At 42.0% G+C, this 19014-nt stretch overlaps 1 protein-coding gene across 4 annotated transcripts in view; it reads left to right on the forward strand.

The window, feature by feature from the left end:
- LOC147105202 (cadherin EGF LAG seven-pass G-type receptor 2-like) overlaps positions 1 to 19014 on the forward strand; it is a 361456-nt gene that overhangs the window by 249199 nt on the left and 93243 nt on the right. For all 4 annotated transcript variants that reach the window (XM_086011326.1, XM_086011327.1, XM_086011324.1 and 1 more), the window contains exons 6-8: positions 4727 to 4884; positions 6793 to 6956; positions 7468 to 7593. In XM_086011326.1, coding sequence (XP_085867452.1) covers positions 4727 to 4884; positions 6793 to 6956; positions 7468 to 7593 — 448 coding nt within the window. The remainder of the gene's footprint in view (positions 1 to 4726; positions 4885 to 6792; positions 6957 to 7467; positions 7594 to 19014) is intronic.

Below are 19014 nucleotides of genomic sequence, written 5' to 3' on the forward strand. Positions count from 1 at the left end.
AAAATAATTGACTGGATAGCTCACACATGATAAACTCACACGTAAAGGCTCTGGAGAAGGTTCAGCGGAGGGCCACTAGATTAATATCTAGTTTTAAAACCCTTGGTTATCGTGCTAGGCTCAGCGAGCTGGGTCTTTGGGGAGTCTTGATTGATGTATTCAAAATGATGAAGGGACTAGACTGAGTACCTGTGGGCAGATTATTTGAATTAAGTAAGTTAGGGAGAACAAGGGGCCATGAATGTAAGTTATGTAAGCATAGAATTAGGTTTGATGTCCGGAGGTTTATCTTCTCACAGACAATCATTGAACTTGAAATAAATTGCCAGATCTTGCAGTAGGCGCAGACTCACTACAAACATTCAAAAGGGAGCTGGACGGGTTCCTGGAGGAGGCTGATATCACTGCGTACAAAAGGTAGGTGGAATGATGGGTGATCTACCTCGTCATCATTGTCCATCTCCTGGAAATTGTTTTTGGTCACCTTTGGGGATCAGAGAGGATTTTCCTAGCCTTCATTTTTCCCTAAATTGGCCTGGCATTTTAAAAAAATGCTTTTTATTTGCCTTTCCAAGAGGTTACATGGGTGCTGGTTGTTAAGGAGCACAGGGGGTTGTGCTGCCTAATTGCAACACCGCTGACTAGGACAGACTGAATGGGCCTGCAGGGTTTTTTCTGTCCATCTTCTTTGTATGTTTGTAATAGTCCATAAGCAGAAATGAAAACTGTAGCACACAGACTTCCAGGAAAGTTCCTTTTTTCCCTCACCAATTTCATCTCCTTCCCTCATGTGAAGGTGGTAATTTCTTGCTGTGATACAGTTCTGCAGGCACCAGGTACCTTCCGATATCCTGTCCGATTGCTTGTTCATGTGTGAACTTTGACAGTGAATATTGGAAGGATATTTGACCACAAATAAGTTTCACAGCTGAGCCCGATTCTGCCGTCTTCAGATGTCTACACATGACAGCAGAGGTTGCTGGATAACAATCATGAGCAGCAATCGTGGTTTATTTTTTCTTCTTTGTAACCCAGGTTACAAAGCTAATTTTAGTGCCCCTAATACTACATCACATGAGACCAGATTACTTGGGATCGGACTAGGGCCTTCCTGGGCAACGTGGCTCAGCTATTCAGTAAATAAACTAATATAGTTATTGGAGAAATGCGTCACTTATGCTTAAAGCAAAATGATTTCTGGAAGACACAGTGGATGTCACATGTCTGAAGTGTGAGAAGTCACACAATACCAGGTTATAGTCCAACAGTTTTATTTGAAATCACAAGCTTTCGGAGCGCTGCTCCTTCGTCAGACTTCACCTGATGCAGGAGCAGTGCTCCGAAAGCTTGTGATTTCAAATAAAACTGTTGGACTATAACCTGGTGTTGTGTGACTTCTCACATTTGTCCACCCCAGTCCAACACCGGCATCTCCACAACATGTCTGAAGGTAAGATCTTTATTTTCTCAGTTTTGGGACTATTTGAATGCTGTAAGACCCCAGGACACGTGTGTGTGTGTGGTGTGTGTGTGTGTGGTTGTGAAGCGGAAAAGGAGGAAGAGTTTTGGGGCACTAAGAATGACAGAACTTGAGGGAAAGTAATGCATTATGTATTTGGTTACCAAATAGAAAACGTCATTGTTTGACAGAAAGCCTGGAATCAAGTTACTAAGTAAGTATTGGTACATTTAAAATCTCTCCCTTCCCCCTCGGACTTAATTTCCTTGGTGTTTTCAGTGCAGACAATAAAATGACATTTTTCTCGGATTATCATTTCCATTCAATTGGTCTTTGTTCAGTCTGAAAAACATTTGGTTTGCTCGGTTGCCGTTGGAGGCTGCTAGCTGGTGAAAGGATGATCTGATAGTTGAAGAATGCTTTTGTCTGTAGGGGGCCTTGGGTAGTGTTGCATGGGGATGCTAGGGGAAAAAGAAGGACCGGGGCAAACAAAGGAGTCTAGAAATGTTTAGGCCTGCAGACTTTGAACTGCTTAAATCCTTCCAGGCTTACGTTGGTAACCCTTGTTCACTGAAGCCCAGCAGCATGTTTCTTGTTACTGTTGGATGTTTAAAGGGACACTCACTTCATGATAAAGTATTTGGCAAACCTTTCTATGTTTGTTAACAAGCAGGTGGCGCAGTGGTGTCAATTGCATCATCTGCACCCAGTTATTAGAACAGATAGGTCTTGTGGCTCTTCCCTTTCTCTAGAAGAATAAAGGATTTATCAAACACCTTCTTTCATGAAGATAATGATCCTTTAAAAAGTTACACCTGTTAAAACTGGAATCTCCCCACCCTTCAAATAACCCTCCCCCATCATTTAATAATGCAACATGGTCATAAACTAGATGCAGTTTAGAAAGCTCTTTAAAGATGCCTTTATATTGCCCCATTATTTTCTTCTGCCCAGCGAAAGGGACTTCTGTGCATCACTTTCTTCCTTTGTACTTTTAAGATGGGAGCCAGCCATGATGGGTTCCACTGTGGAAGATGAAGACCCAGTTGTTGTATTAGTGGAAATGCAGAGAGCTGTCTTCCTGCATTTGTTTCACTGAAACTGGCTGATGTAAGCCAATGGGACATTCGTTGATCACATTTTTGTCACTTCCTTTGGTGTGGGGCATAGAGTACAGCCAAAGTAGGGAGACCCATGGGGATCCAGTCAGCTGCACTCCTATATATATATTATATATAAGTACTGTTAAATTGTTTAAACAGCACCATTCCATGTGTGATAGAGTGGGGGATTGTGCCTGTGAATCTCCACATGTCAATTCCTCAACTGCGCTGCAGAGCAGATTCAAGTTCAGGTGTCTCCCATAGGGTGGAAAGCTATATTAGATACGTCACCTCAAGCTGCTCTCATGTACCCCCTAGTGTTTGGCATTAAAAGAGGCACTGGAGTTGATTGCCTGAGGTCAGAGAACTGTCAATACAATTAACCATACGAATGAATTCTGCAAGTCTTATAAGGTTTAACTTCCCGGTGAACCGAATGTACTATACAATGTTAAACTGAACAAATTGCTTCGACCCAAAAAGACAAAGACCTAGAGAGTTATTGGAGCAGTGCCACGCATGACTGATTACACTGTAAGAATATAAGAAAGCATCAGAATTATGATTGTAAGAGTCTTTAGGCGAAACAGAGCATTTATAAAGCAAACATTTCAAGACGTCAAATTTCCACCAAAAATGAAAAGAAAAGGTATTCTTCCAGACTGAGTAATTCTTTCAATTAAAGGGGCAATGTTTTCATAAGGAGAGTGGGAAAATGTTTTTCTTTGGGAAGTGACACACAATAATTTCATCACAGTAACATCACATGATTTGGTCAACTTATTTTTATACAAGTAAGTTACCTGTTTAAGAAATAACCCTTAGTTCTGTACATATATCAGCTTATAAACATTTTTGGAAATGCAAAGAAAATCATTGGGTAGAAGCTGTGTGGGCATTCTCTATATAAAATACGAACTGATATTTTTGTAATAATATAAGGCCCAGTGCTAACCCTGTACTAATAGCTTGATCTGTCTTGGCAAATACTGTGTTATTTTCAGGGTATTTGACCAACTTAATCTGCACATTGACCAGAAGTGCAGGTTCATTTGTTTGTCCAGAAGAGACACACTGTCTTTCATGCTAAACTCTATTAATGATGTCTATCCAGCCAGTCTTTTATGAAAAAAATTAACCATATATTTTGCCATCCCCATCGCCGGATTATCCAGATGAAACTGTGCAAAGAAATGACGAAAGTTATACTAAGTTCTTTGTTTAACATGTACGAATCAGGGTTTGTTTTTTATTTGTTTATGGGATGTGGGCATTGCTGGCAAGGTCAGCATTTATTGTCCATCCCTAATTGCCCTTCAGAAGGTGGTGGTGAGCCACCATCTTGAACCACTGCAGTTTGTGTGGTAAAACATGTACGAATCAGGGTTAAACTAACTTGTAATAATTCAGCTGCAGGAAGTTCAATATTGCCCTGGTGTACGTACCTTAACATGTCATTTGCAGTAAATTAAGCAAAATTAATAGCGACCTGAGATTTGCACGATACAATGACCTAGTGGCACAGTGTATTGATGTACTTATCCATTGTGGCAGAAGGTGGTACATTTTGGGCTTCTGCCCATTATTTTCCATGCAGTGTGTTGGTGCACTGAATTGTGGGAAGGCACTTCAGTCGTGGCAAAAGCTGAATGTGACATGACAGAAAAAACTCCCCTTATATTTCTGAGATCTATCCATGCCTACTTTGTAAACAGAGTTTTATCTGGGGTGATTTTTTAAATTGACATCAAGCAGCTCTGATGAAGTAACCATTAAAAATTCTTGAGCTCCATCCATTTTGCGTATTAAAATACTAGATTTCAGGCCAGCAAATATTAATTTAGAAAGTTCAAACCTGATAAAAATGCTTCTGGTTAGATGCATTTCTATTCTCCACAGGCCAGTTTTTTGCTGGAGAGGGGCATCTCACAGTGTGCCCCATTAGTTAGACTTACAATTTTTGCGATGCTAATAGCGGAGCGGCCAGCAACTTGTGGTAATTTGCAATTCACACAGTAGCCCTTCCTCTCCAAATGTTTCTGGCCAATTTGCACATTAATAACGGCATGCGCCGTTCAGACGCTATTATTTTTTTCAGCAAAACCTGGCCCTTTATCCTTGCAATGAATTACTACAAAATATGCTTGTTTTTTTCCCCCGACAGCCTGTTATTGGGAAGTCAGGTGTTCCTCAAGGACCTTCTGAGCAAAAGGTTGCCGTGGTTACTGTCGATGACTGTGACACTTCCGTTGCATTGCACTTTGGCAGATTTATTGGGAACTATTCCTGTTCAGCTCAAGGAACTCAGTCTGGATCAAAAAAGTAAGTTTTTTTTTTAAATGAAAGAAATGAACTCGTGAGAATTCTTCCTTTTGTTATCGCAGGCAGTGTCTTATTTTTTTTCTTAAACTATCTTTTCTGCCCTAATGGCTCAGTGAGTGGCTGCACTGTACAGGAAATTCCAGGTGTAGTCAAATGCTACTTGCACTTATGTGTGTTGGTGCACTGAATTGTGGGAAGGTGTGTGTTGGTGCACTGAATTGTGGGAAGGTGTGTGTTGGTGCACTGAATTGTGGGAAGGCACTTCATTAACATAGAAAAAAATTCCTGAAAGACTTCACAGAGGTGTAAGGAAATTGGATGCAGAGTCAAAGCAGGGAAGGTTAAGAGGGGTGACTAAAGAGGGTCTTAAAGGAGGAGAGGGAGGTGGAGAGGAAGAGGGATTTAGCAAGTGGGTTTTAGGTGGCTAAAGACGCAGCGACCAATGGTGAGGCAACAAAAAAGGACAGGAGGCCGTCCGCACAGAAACAAGCTTGATCGATCAGGAGGTCCAAAGTTCAAGTTAGCTCCGAGGAAGGGAGGGGAGAATAAAAAGAAGAAAAAAATCTGAAGCCTGGAATTTACAATCTGTGTTACTTTGATGCCAATGCTAACCACCATCAGCATTAAAATAGCACATATGGGAAAATGCAGGCTCAAGTCTTCACCGCTAAACGTTACGACTATGCTCCAGACTACCCTTAAGCAATGCGGCGGGAGATCCACTATTGTACTACAGTATGGAAATTGTCGACTGTTTGGTTACATGTATTTTGGCATCCACCAGATGAGATAATCAGTAAATATGACTAACTACCAATTGTTTCTTTAAATTCTATGTTCACCACAAAGTAAGGGAGTTGCCACTAATATATCCTCCAGCCACACTGCTTCAGACTCATTGCATCATTCATAATTCCATTGCACAGACGACTGCATTTCAATCACAATTGAATTAGGTTTATTTCTAATCTCAACATGTTCTACTAAATTAACCCACCCACATTTACCTCGGGGGCAGGTATTTGGAGTAGGTGTTTGTTTTGGTCACGTTCTGTTGGAGCCCACACCTAGTATAATTGTCTTTTTTCTCTTGGCGTGACTAGTAAAGACATCTATTAAAAAGAGAATACTTGCACTAGTCCTGCAAGTATATATTTTTTCTGTTTGATTTTTTTTGGCCCCCGTTGTCTTCTGCCCTTCCCAAAGGACTCTGCTGACTGAGCATCCAAATCAGCCAAGTGTGTGCGTTGGCTGTGATGGTCAGCAGGCAGCTTGATTGAAGAGAATTACAGCCAAACCCACTCACCAATATCCGCACATCCACACTCTCCAACATGGGTCATTGAACACCAGCTCGTAATTATCCGTCGCAATTTTCACTCGATAAAACTATGCGCTGTCAAGAGTACATAATGTTTCCTTTGTTAATTGCATTTCATCTCCTTCTTGCATTAAATCTGATAATGTTGCTTTATTTTTATTCGTGTACCTTGAATGTTGATGTAAGAGCAAATTTTGGGAATTCGTCCCCCCAAATTCCATTGTGGCCATTAATGGAGGTTCCACTGTAACGAATTTTGATGGTATATGCTGCTTTACATTTGCAGTTTGCTTCTGACATTGAATGTGCTCTCCATGTTAACATGAGAACATAAATGGCCTGTAATACAAACACAACAGGGTTTCTTTCTGAAATTTGGAAAGAAAATTTTCACCAACTAACATTTCAAAAGTGTAGCACTATCCATTCGTTCACGTTTGTCTATCATTACCCACGCTTTGTTATGCATGTATGGCATTGCTCACTTGTGACAATGTGTGAGTGATAAAACTCGATCTATGGATGAAGGATCATGTGTCAGGAGAAGTAAAATAAAGACTGCTACCTTCTCTGGTTTTGTTTCTCAGATCCCTGGATTTGACAGGTCCTTTACTTCTTGGTGGAGTTCCAAACCTGCCTGAAGACTTTCCTCTTCAGAATCATGAATTCATGGGATGCATGAAAAACCTGTTTATCGATAACCAGCAAATTGATATGGCTGATTTCATAGCAAATAATGGCACAGTATCGGGTAAGTTAGAGAAACCAATATGGTGTGACACATTGGTGTTTCCAACGCACTGCTCCATGTACTGAGTTTATCATAAGGGGAAAGCAACCAAGCACTTCCCCACAGTCGGAGAAGAAAAATATAAATATAATATAAACTCAGGAATAGTATTGGCAGAGCCCAAGACCAGAGTTCCTTCTCTGCTCCCGTATAACCAGGGAAAACCTAAAAGAGGGAAAAGTATATTTAAAAGCAGAAAATAATAATGTCTTAAAAAGAAAGCAAAATGGGAAAGTATACAAGTGTTAAGCCAATTCCAATTATTTTCGTGGTTTACTTTTAAAAAATATAAATCGTCCTGGGGAAGGAGAAATTATCTGCTTTCATTCTTGGAATGAAAGTGATTATCATTAGTCCTACCTTTGAAGGACTAGATTAATTCTCACTCCTGAAATGAAGGGTCAGATGACTCTATGTTATACAATATGTGTGTGTCTGTAAAATGAGATGTGTGCCATTTTTCCTTCTGTAGGGTGCTCTGCAAAGTGGAATTTCTGTGATTCAAACACATGCAAGAATGGAGGGACTTGTGTGAACCGATGGGAGACCTTCAGTTGTGAGTGCCCCCTGGGCTTTGGAGGCAAGAACTGTGAGCAAGGTATGGATACAGATGCGCAACCTAATCAGTACATTTATTAAAATGATCATTTCAGCTGAAAAGTTACCTGAGCTCTTTATTTGATGGCAGTTTTCCCCATTAACCAGCCTCTCTCCAAACCAGTATGGGTTTGCTCTTGCTCCTTACTGAGGGAATGGGAGGAGAACTGAATCATTCAGTTGAGATGTGGCAAGGGGAGTGGCGAAGACAGTTAAAGCTAGTTTGTGAGAAAAAGAAGGAAATCTGTTTTTGGCCACATTCAAAAGGAAAGTGCTAAAAAGGATTGAAAATACATTATAACAACAGAAAATGCTGGAAAAACTCAGCAGGCCAGGCAACATCCGTGGAGAGAAATTAGAGTGACGTTTCGGGTCGAAACCCTTTTTCAAAACTGGAAAGGAAATAAAATAGATCGAAGGCAGGGCTGCGATAGAACAAAAGAAGTAAAAGAGACATTAAGAGGTATTCAAAACCAGACGAGATGTTAATAGGACAGTGGAGACAAAAGACGGCTGAGATTAGGTGTGAAGTGTACTGGCAGGATGAGACAGAGCTGCCATGTGGGAGAGAGAAAAAAAAGGAAAGGGGGGGGGAAGGGAAGACCCAAAACAAAGGGGTGGAAAAAAATATAAGTAAAAATGTAATAGGGGCCGAGGTTATGATCTGAAATTGTTGAACTCGATATTGAGTCCGGAAGGCTGCAAAGTGCCTAATCGGAAGATGAGGTGCTGTTCCTCGAGTTTACATTGAGCTTCCGTGGAACAATGCAAGAGGCCAAGGACGGTGAGGTCCGAGTGGGAATGGAGCGGTGAATTAAAATGACAGGTGACCGGATTTCGGATTCCAGCATCTGCAGTTATTTCGGATTTCCAGCATCTGCAGTATTTTGCTATCATTGAAAATACATTAAATGGTTCAACCGATTGTGTTAAAGTTCTCAGACATGAATGGGCTACAAACTTCCTCAACTTCCATGTAATAATGTGTTGTGAATGTAGTATAATGGATTTTCAAAAAGAGTTTGTTAAGGTGCAGCTTTACTGATAAAATTAAGGGACATGGTATTAAAAGGAATGTGGCAGCATGGGAGCAAGTTGGTTTAAGAACAGAAAACAGAGAGTAGTGGTTAATGAATATGTTTCAGACTGGAGGCATGTAAGTAGTGATGCCTCATAGTAGTTAATATATCTTTCCTGAGGTTCAGTGCCCAAAGCTAAACTCAGTACTCCAGATGGGTGAGAAGCAACTGAAGCATCACTTCCTTACTTTTGAACAATCCATTAGGTAACATGGACTAAATGGCCTCCTTGTGTTTTGTAAAATTCTATGATTCTATCTAAGAATTTCATCATGTGATGTATGTTGTTATAAAATGCAAAATTTTTATTTCCCGAGTGCAGTGGTTTAATGAGGGTAGACTGTGGTTGATTATTCTCAATGGAAATAATACCTTTGCTGGCAAGGCATGTTTCTGCCTTCTGATTGTTAGTTTAGTATTAATGAAAATTAATGTTCAGTGTTGTGTGAATCACATGAAATGTATTTAAATTCCTCCCACTCCTCTGACTACCAGCTGCACTTGAACAAGTGAGGTTCTGGTTTATTCAGCAGGGCAAGAGTTAACATACAGGGAATTAAAAGTGTTGTAATCCATAACATAACGAATGACAGGTTTCCAAGAGTTCTAAAAGTTCACAAAAATATATTCATGTGCGTGCAACACAGCAGATGGGTGCACAGTGAATAGTGCTAAGCAGCACTCTAAAACCCTATCCATGGATCCAGTTACAGTGCACCTGCCTCTTGCGTGATGGAGTTTGTCTTACTTTGAAAACAACCCTTCAAAAGAAAGAAAAATAAAACCTTGTTTTTTTCAAGAGAAAATGTTCAGAATGGGTCTCTGGATTGTTTTAGCCCATACTTTTTGTTTCAGATGATGTCGTAAACATGGTTCATTATTACCAATGCAGACCTCCGTTTCACCACCGCAAGCTTTGCACCTTTGTAAATGACATCATTGTAATATTTTCTGTAAACCTGAATAATACATTGACAAAACTTTATATGGATACTTTCAGTACTGAGCAATCAAACTACTGGTTCTGAATTCTTTGAAAATAGAAGTGAAGACACTTTTGAAATAGTAGACTGGCATAATGCATGAAGTTCCTGAGCTTAAATGCAGAACATTTTAATTGCAATATTTAACTATGGGGCTTTTCAATCTCAGGATGTTATTTATCATTTGCTGAGTTAGCTGATCTTGAATGCAGAGCAGTGATGGGGCACCTCAGTTGGCCTCAGTGGCCCAGGTTAAGGAACTGTCCCTGATATCTACCAACTGCTGGCCCTTCCTGGAAAGTGCAGCAGGTGTAGACATCAGTTGATGAGATTGGGCTTGATTGTGATGCTCCACATGATTGAATAACCTGCTAATTCTCACTGTGTATAAAAAAAAAAGGGCAGGGAACCAAGGTATACTTCTAACCCAGCTCCTTCAGAAGGGAAGGAGAGAAAATAAAGAGAGAAATCCTTCATGGACAATAATGAATACCTAGGAGTGATTCCAAAGCAGTAATCTAATTGGGTTCAAATAACATCATAAATCATGCAACCAAAACTTGATCATTTTTATAACTGTCATCAAACCTTAAAGTGAAATGATAACCTTGAAATATATGGATGTGTTTATAGTGTAAATTATTTAGCATCTATTACTGTAGATGGTGTGATCTGTGTCCCTGGTGTATGACAATGTGAAAGATGAATCTTGATGTCTATTCACCAGTAAAGGTACAAGTAACATGCTATCCATTGTAGACGGTTTTGTTACTAAAGGAGGTCCTGGACAAGTTCAAAGGGCTCAAAATGAATAAATCCCTTGGGACAGACTGTATGGTCTATAAATTAGGCAGTGCAGCACCCGTTTTTCGGATGCTAGCCGGCCTACTAAGTTCCCAATATGGAGGGCAGGAAGAGCATGGATATTTCCGTCCATAAGTGTGCCGCCCGTCATATTGAGAAAGGAAAAAAATAGGCGTCCAGGGCTCACACCTGAAAGAAGTGTTAGGCTCTCCGCCTCTGCCCAACACCTGTTGGAGGACCCCACTGCAAGATTGGTTTGCCCTGAGGCAGGCTGCCTTCAGTAAAACCAGATCTTGCACCACCTACTACCTACAAGGTAAGTTTTTGAAATATACTTACCTGAATGTTGAGCCGGGAGGAGCAGGAGTGCTTTTAACCCCACATTTAAAGAACGCAGGCCTTTGCTGTTCGGCCTCTCCGCCCCGATCGGCAGCAGTCCCCTCTGGCATCTAATCCACCCCCCTTGGCCTCTGATCCCCTCCACCCCTGGCCTCCGATCTCCCTCCATGGCCTCCGGGTATAAGTCTGAAGCCATCGTGCAGAAGCTTTATAGTGTTTCTGGCCATGCTGCACCTGGAATACTGTGTTCAGTTCTGATCATTGAGGCACATTGGAAATGTCCAAGCTCTGAAGCGCTGCAGAAAGGCCATGAGACCCCTAATGTCGGAAGACTGAGTTATAAAGAAAGGGTAGAAAAACTCTTCAGCCTTGAAAGGAAACAGATGTAAGGGGACCTTCTGGAGATGTATAAAATACTAAGTGAAATAGAAAAGGTTATCCCAGAACAAAATTTCAAGTCAAACTACAACTGCAAAACAAGGGGTCTAAACGGTGGCAAAAGGCAAGTTCAAGAGGGTTTGGGCTGTAAACATTTTTTGATTAAACGTTTCAGTGAGAAAACCAGAGGCAGTAGGAATACATTCACTCTGAAGTGCCATTAAAAATTCTGTGGCCACTTAACATTTGATCACTGCTGTCTGTTGCAACCATTAACATAATGCACTGTGTATGACTAATTTGAACAGACACGAACTAAAAGCTGTTGCTCACGCAGTAGAGAAGTATAAAAAGCCTGCATTTGGAAGCAGAGAATTCAGGCAGGAAAGATGGGGTGGGGAAGAGAGCAAGGGAAATGAAGGCAGGAGGGGCACAGCAAGAATTGAACGATGCCATGTACTGGAGCATCGCAGGTAGTTGGGCTCAGCTCCAGCGCTGATTAATAGGATAACAGTTTATTTTCCCTTATGGTCACTAAGAGGCCAAAATTAAGCGAGTTTAAGTGATTTCAGCCCTGTTCCTTGTAAGTATTCAAAAAATCTGCACAACATGAAACTCTTTTACAAGCAGAGCAGTACATGAAACCGAGATGTTGGTGAGTGAAAATATCAAGCTGCTATCTAGCTGGTGATTTTCTCAGACTAAGGATGAAACACTTTTAGTTGGGGTAATGGAGGGGAGGCTAATAGAGTAATGGAGGAAGTATTTGAGATTTGATAAATCTGATTTTAGAGTGCTTCTTGCTGCCTAAGTGCCAAGAACAATGACATGTTTAATTTCTCCGGTACTATCATTTTGACGTGCAAATAATGGATTGGGGATGAAACCTACCACACATGGAAATAGCTGGCTGCTGTATTTTTTGACGGCGTATATTAGAAATTTGCTTATCAGCGTTTGAGCTGTTTCTGAAATTGGTCGCAATGCAGCCATAGTAAATTGGTGGCAGTGTATACCCAATTCAGGGATTATTCTCGTCCATACACAGATTCAATTGTATGCTAAGTGCATTCAGTGCAAGGTCAGGTTTCCCTATTAAGGCTCTGATCCTTCCCATTAGGAAGGCATTAGCGCCCCACATCAGCATCTAAAAACATTAGAAAGGAGCAAATAGAGAAAGAAAGAACCTGCATTCATGCAATGCCTTTCAAGACATCCCAAAGTGCTTGACAGCCAATGAATTACAGCTAATGAGGCCAAAGGAAAAAAATCCATCTTTTTTGAGACATGCTTGCAGTTATTTAGTACCTCACCCAAGTTGACCACCCATCAAGTTTAAGCATAGATGGTGAGTCTGAGCAGCTTATTTTACCTTGGGAAATATCACAGCCAAGTTTAATCCTCTGATTAACTGATGTCCATGTACTCCTACTTTCAGCTAACCTTTTTTTCTTCCCCCCTCCTCTCCAACCCAGGGGTGGTGAGGCTCATTTTAGTCCCCTCGGCCACCCAGACTGACTCAAATCAAACCTTCCTGTTATATGTATGGCTCTGAACCACACCGAGTGGGTGCGTTTACCCACTGATCCACTGGGGAGGGCGGTTATTTTTAACACCAGAGAGCTAGGCAGTGCAGTAAGGAAGTATATTGTTTAGCCAAAATACAATGATAAAACTCCAGAATCATTCGGCTATCAGTAGTTACAGCCTCAGGTATTAATTGTGTGCTGAGCTCGCCAAATTCACTTTTGAAACTGGAGAAAGGAAACATTTTTCTGACGTTTAATGTTTCCTTCCCAGCAGCTGCTTCCGTTCCATTCTAATTTTACAAAGCTGTTTGGTCCGATCCCACAGGCTGACCTGTTGTATGTTCGGGTCAAATGACTTGCCATTAATTGTGAAACAATAGCAGGCACTATGGAGATTCCCTGGAGACGGCCTCATGTATGAGGAGTTAATGATTTACATCTGTGTTTGGGTTCGGTGCGTTGATATCGAGAAGCTTAGCTGTCCGATTTCCTCCGCTGCAGCTGTTTGCTTTTGGACGTGGTGCTGCTGGTAGAGAGGATAGCGTAGCATTCTGAACAGCTTATGTGGGATCTGCACTAGGAGCACTTTCGTTCTTTAGACAAGAGGGCAGCCAGGTTAAAAAAATGTACCCGTGCCACTTATCCTGTGGGAAACGTCAAAGCAGGTGAAGTGTGGGTGCTTACTGTCAAGCCAATCGGAAATGAGACCGTAAATGAGAGAGAAAAATTCTCTCTTGAACATGGGTACTGAAAAAGAATAGTCACAGTAAAGGTTCATATGTGATGGCTGTGGCCAATCTCTGAAACCTATAATGTGAAGAATTGGTTAAGGAAGAAGATAAGGCTCTCTTAATGATTTGGCAAGTCAAATGTGGAAAATTGCCCAAGTATGTCCTGACTACAAAAAGCAGGACAAATCCGACCCGGCCAATTACCGTCCCATCAGTCTACTCTCAATCATCAGCAAAGTGATGGAAGGTGTCGCCGACAGTGCTATCAAGCGGCACTTACTCAGCAATAACCTGCTAACTGACGCCCAGTTTGGGTTCCGCCAGAGCCACTCAGCTCCTAACCTCATTACAGCCTTGGCCCAAACATGGACAAAAGAGCTGAACTCAAGAGGTGAGGTGGGAGTGACTGCCCTTGACATCAAGGCAGCATTTGATCGAGTGTGGCATCAAGGAGCCCTAGCAAAACTGAAGTCAATGGGAATCAAGGGGAAAACTCTCCATTGGTTGGAATCATACCTAGCACAAAGGAAGTTGGCTGTGGTTGTTGGAAGTCATTCATCTCAATCACATGACATCACTGCAGGAGTTCCTCAGGGCAGTGTCCTAGGCCCAACCATCTTCAGCTGTTTCATCAATGACCTTCCCTCCATCATAAGGTCAGAAGTGGGGATGTTCGCTGATGATTGCACACTGTTCAGCACCATTCGAGACTCGTCAGATACCGACGCAGTCTGTGTCCATATGCAGCAAGACCTGGACAATATTCAGACTTGGGCTGACAAGTGGCAAGTAACATTCGCACCACACAAGTGCCAGGCAATGGCCATCTCCAACAAGTGAGACTCTAACCATCTCCCCATGACATTCAATGGCATTACCATCGCTGAATCCCCCACTATCAACATCCTGGGGGTTACCATTGATCAGAAACTGAACTGGACCAGCCATATAAATACTGTGGCTACAAGAGCAGGCCAGAGGCTGGGAATTCTGCGGCGAGTGTCTCACCTCCTGACTCCCCAAAGCCTTTCCACCATATACAAGGCACAAGTCAGGAGTGTGATGGAATACTCTCCACTTGCCTGGATGAGTGCAGCTCCAACAACACTCAAGAAGCTCGACACCATTCAGGATAAAGCAGCCCGCTTGATTGGCACTCCATCCACCACCTTCAACATTCACTCCCTCCACCACCGGCGCACTGTGGCTGCAGTGTGTACCATCTACAAGATGCACTGCAGCAACTCGCCAAAGCTCCTTCAACAGCACCTTCCAAACCCGCGACCTCTACCACTTAGAAGGACAAGGGCAGCAGACGCATGGGAACATCACCACCTACAAGTTCCCCTCCAAGCCACACACCATCCTGACTTGGACCTGTATCGCCGTTCCTTCACTGTCGCTGGGCCAAAATCCTGGACCTCCCTTCCTAACAGCATTGTGGGTGTACTTACACCATATGGACTGCAGCGGTTCAAGAAGGCGGTTCACCACCATCTTTTCAAGGGCAATTAGGGATGGGCACTAAATGCAGGCCTAGCCAGCGACGCCCACATCCCATCAATGAATTAAAAAAAAAAATTCAGCGAGTAATTGAGCCATAGAAACCAAAGAGAACCCAGCTCTGATCCCAGTCTGTGCTGAGTTAGCTAACGTCTGCTGGGGAAAGTAGGGGAGCAGCAGTAGGGACACAGTGTTGTGCTCAGAAAGTAGCTATTCCACTTAACATCTGGAAAGCATCAATGGAATTAAAAGTGTGGGTGATTTTTGTCAAACTAATCCGAAATGATTGTGTGAAATAACAGTAATAGGAAAGGTTGCACTATATATCTGTACTAATTATAGATCAGGATTCCAGATCATTATTCAGAGTCTTCTACTTAGCACTGTCACCCATCTGACTTTTGGCTGATTTTTCTTTGAAGTCTAGCTTTGATGTATGTTACCTGTTCCTTGTCTAGCATATTGGATGGCCAAGCTTTCTTCCACTCCTCTTGGAATTGATGTCTTGAACATAAAAGCCCCGTTTCATTTAGGATTTTCTCTGGTGTAGTTCATGCCATGTCGATTAATGGAGTCGATTTTAACCCTACCCGCCCGGCAGAAACAGGGCGGGTGGGCAGTTGAAACCGTGCGGGTTAGTCACCCGTTTGGAACTCGCTGGTCAAGGGGTGAGAAATACTTCCTACACTGCAAAAGCTCACCCCTCTGATGGGCCAACATAGACAGTAATTGGCAGTGCCCATGGAGATGAACTGCCTTGCTTTACCAGCTAGGTTGAATGTAAATGAGTTTGCTTAATTAAAAAAAAAAATCGTTATCAACAAAAATATTATTGTTCAACATATTAAACAAGACTTTGATGCATAAATTAAAATAAATTACAATCAAGTTTCTTTTTTAATTATTTGTTGTATTGCCCTGTATACTATGAAATCAGTATGCAAATTTATTTTGGTTTAAAAGGGAAATTAATTTGCACACTCAGGATTATAAGCCCAAAGACAGCTGTGAAGAATAGGGTTAAATTGAGCCAGCCTAAATCCCCTTTGGATATGGATGAGCATATGGAACTTTCTGAATGGGCCATCCATTGGGGAATGGCTCACACCAAAACCAGTATAACAGAGCATTAGACAGAAACCGATTTATTCAAACCATATGGTGACGGATACTACAGTGTGAAAGATTGATTAAATCTGCACGGTTTGCATATATTGTGGGAAAGTATTGTCTTCTATTTTGCTTCAGGAAAACTTACAAAACAGGTACATATGCATGAGACAGAAGCCGAGGTGCTCCTCCCGGCCACACAAGGAAAGTCACGACCATTCCTGCCCCGGACTCTTGGGCCACTGTGGTTTATGGGTAGCACACTCGCCTCTGAGTCAGAAGGTTGTGGGTTCGAGTCCCACTCCAGAGACATGAGCCCAAAATCTAGGCTGACACTCCAGTGCAGTGCTGAAGGAGTGCTGCAGTGTCGGAGCTGCCGTCTTTTGGATGAGACGTTAAAGCGAGGCACCGTCTGCTCTCTCAGGTGGACGTAAAAGATCTCATGGCACTGTTTCGATAAAGAGCAGGGGAGTTATCCCCGGTGTCCTGGCCAATATTTATCCCTCAACCAACATAACAAAAACAGATTATCTGGTCATTATCACATTGTTGTTTGTGGGACCTTGCTGTGTACAAATTGGCTGCCGCATTTCCCACATTACAACAGTGACTCTACTTCAAAAGTACTTCATTGGCTGTAAAGTGTTTTGAGACATCTGGTGGCTGAGAAAGGCGCTATATAAATGCAAGTCTGTCTTTTCTTTCTTTTTTCCTCCCCATACTGGTGGAAATTGCCCAGGCTGCTCCCCGGCCATGCCAAGGCTCTAGTCAGCCCCCAAGCAAGGGGGCCAATCCAAGAATTAAAAAAAAAAATCTTCCTTTTTGGGAGTCCAAGGTGCTTGTCAGGCCTGGACCCCAGTGGTGGGGCCCACATGTTCCCTTGTGGAGGTTGGTAAACCATATTTCTCTTGGTGTACCGGCCTCAACTGAAACACCAGGTCCCAACCGAGGTTGAGTAGTGGGAACTCTCTGCTTAGGGAATCTCTGCCCCTGGCATGTTATTTACATTGTAAGGGAAAAATGGAAATCCGGCACCTTACAAGGCAACATGGAGACTATCAGAAACAATGGAGACCTAATGTAACTGGGTCTCCGCCATTTCCTTGCTGGTTTCACCAGTCTCCCAACAAAGTTCTAGCAGAACCCCCATGGAATTTTGGGGTTTATGTATATCAATCTAGCTAAACATGTAAATTTAGATTTTTTTTTAAAAGTACACACAATCATGCTAATAACATTCAACAATACATATGATGAATCCCAAGGTTGGCTAAGTGCTAAATAAAACAATCTGCTCCCAATTATATACTTTATACAACCTTATATCATAATGAGATACAAAAGTATCTATGTTCGATTTCTCTCTCTTGCTTGTTGCCTGTGTTTTAAGCTTTAAAACTGCAAGTTGGAGATAGATTGAGAACAGTTTTTATAGAAATTTGTGTAGAAATGAAGTTCTACTCCATGAATAAGGATTCTGTCTGTTGTTCGTTGTCCCTGCACGTGATGTTTCTGGAATGGAATTTTATGATGGCTCTGAAGAGAAATTCTACATAAAATATTTGTTTTCAGCCGGCCTCCAACCATCAGTTTTAAACCCTGTACTGTGGGACCAAATGAGTATTATCTGGGATGGCAGCCTGATATGTCATTCCTGCCATCCCAGGTATGAAGAGAGATTGGGTCGATTGGGTTTATATTTGCTGGAGTTCAGAAGAATGAGAGGGGATCTCATTGAAACTTATAAAATTCTAACAGGACTAGACAGACTAGATGCAGGAAGGCTGTTCCTGATGGCGGGGGAGTCCAGAACCAGGGGTCACAGTCTAAGGATAAAGGGTAAGCCATTTAGGACTGAGATGAGGAGGAATTTCTTCACCCAGAGAGTGGTGAACCTGTGGAATTCTCTATCACAGAAGGCAGTGGAGGCCAATTCATTAAATATATTCAGGAATATTTCTTAAAGCTAAAGGGTTCAAAGGATATGGGGAGAAGGCAGGGACAGGGTACTGAATTTGGATGATCAGCCATGATCTCATTAAATGGTGGAGCAGGCTCGAGGGGCCAAATGGCCTACTCCTGCTCCTATCTTCTATGTTTCTATGTTTCTGTGTATTGAGAGACACCAACAAGCATTTGTAACATTTAGCTCCCTCACCCACAAAGAAAATAAGCATGGATGCTGCCTGGCCTGCTGAGTATTTCCAGCATTTTCTGTTGTTATTTCAGATTGCCAGCATCCGCAGTACTTTGCTATTATATAAGAAAATAAGCATCATGACTTGCACATATAGGAATTGTTAGACGAAAAAAGACCAAGCTCCATCTATTTTGCTTTCTTCCATCCTGGTAGTCGTATGATACAACAGTAATGAAGCTGTTGACTAATCCTAGCAATCAATCTCTTATTAATTAGCCTACAACAGACCCAGACATGAGGCGTGGAAAACCCCCACTAATGGAAAGCTTTGGGTACCGCAGACCAAAGTCACCTGTTCCTTCCAAGCATGCTGCAGTTGCCATATGTCGTGTCATAATGCCTTTTAATAATGTTTTATTTTCAATAGGGCTTCTTTCAGGGAACTTTCTGCTACAGTAAACTTGCAATAACCTTACTGAGTGCATAAAGCAGAACCAAGCCTGCTAAGCACTCACTCTATGTTGCATCTTTTTCACTGAATCCAACATCACATCAGACATCAGTTTGCCAAATTGAAAAGGTAGCGCCATGCAATTAGGCTGCTCTGTTAGTTCCCCAGTGAGGGTGTTTGAAATTTAAGCTAACTTAATAAATGTTTATTACGGTGACAAAAAGAAGTCTTTCTTAATATATAAATGCAAATTGACATTCATTGGACAATCCAATTTAGGGGCAACCCTCACGTGAAAGCCCTATTGTGGTTTTTCTGGCAGATGATTGGATTCTGGGTCGAAGGTGAATGGTTGTTTGAATTATTTTTATAGTT

The sequence above is a fragment of the Somniosus microcephalus genome, chromosome 18 (assembly GCF_052327205.1).
Source record: "Somniosus microcephalus isolate GS21.2 chromosome 18, FLI_Smic_1.0, whole genome shotgun sequence".
NCBI classification, from domain to species: Eukaryota; Metazoa; Chordata; class Chondrichthyes; order Squaliformes; family Somniosidae; genus Somniosus; species Somniosus microcephalus.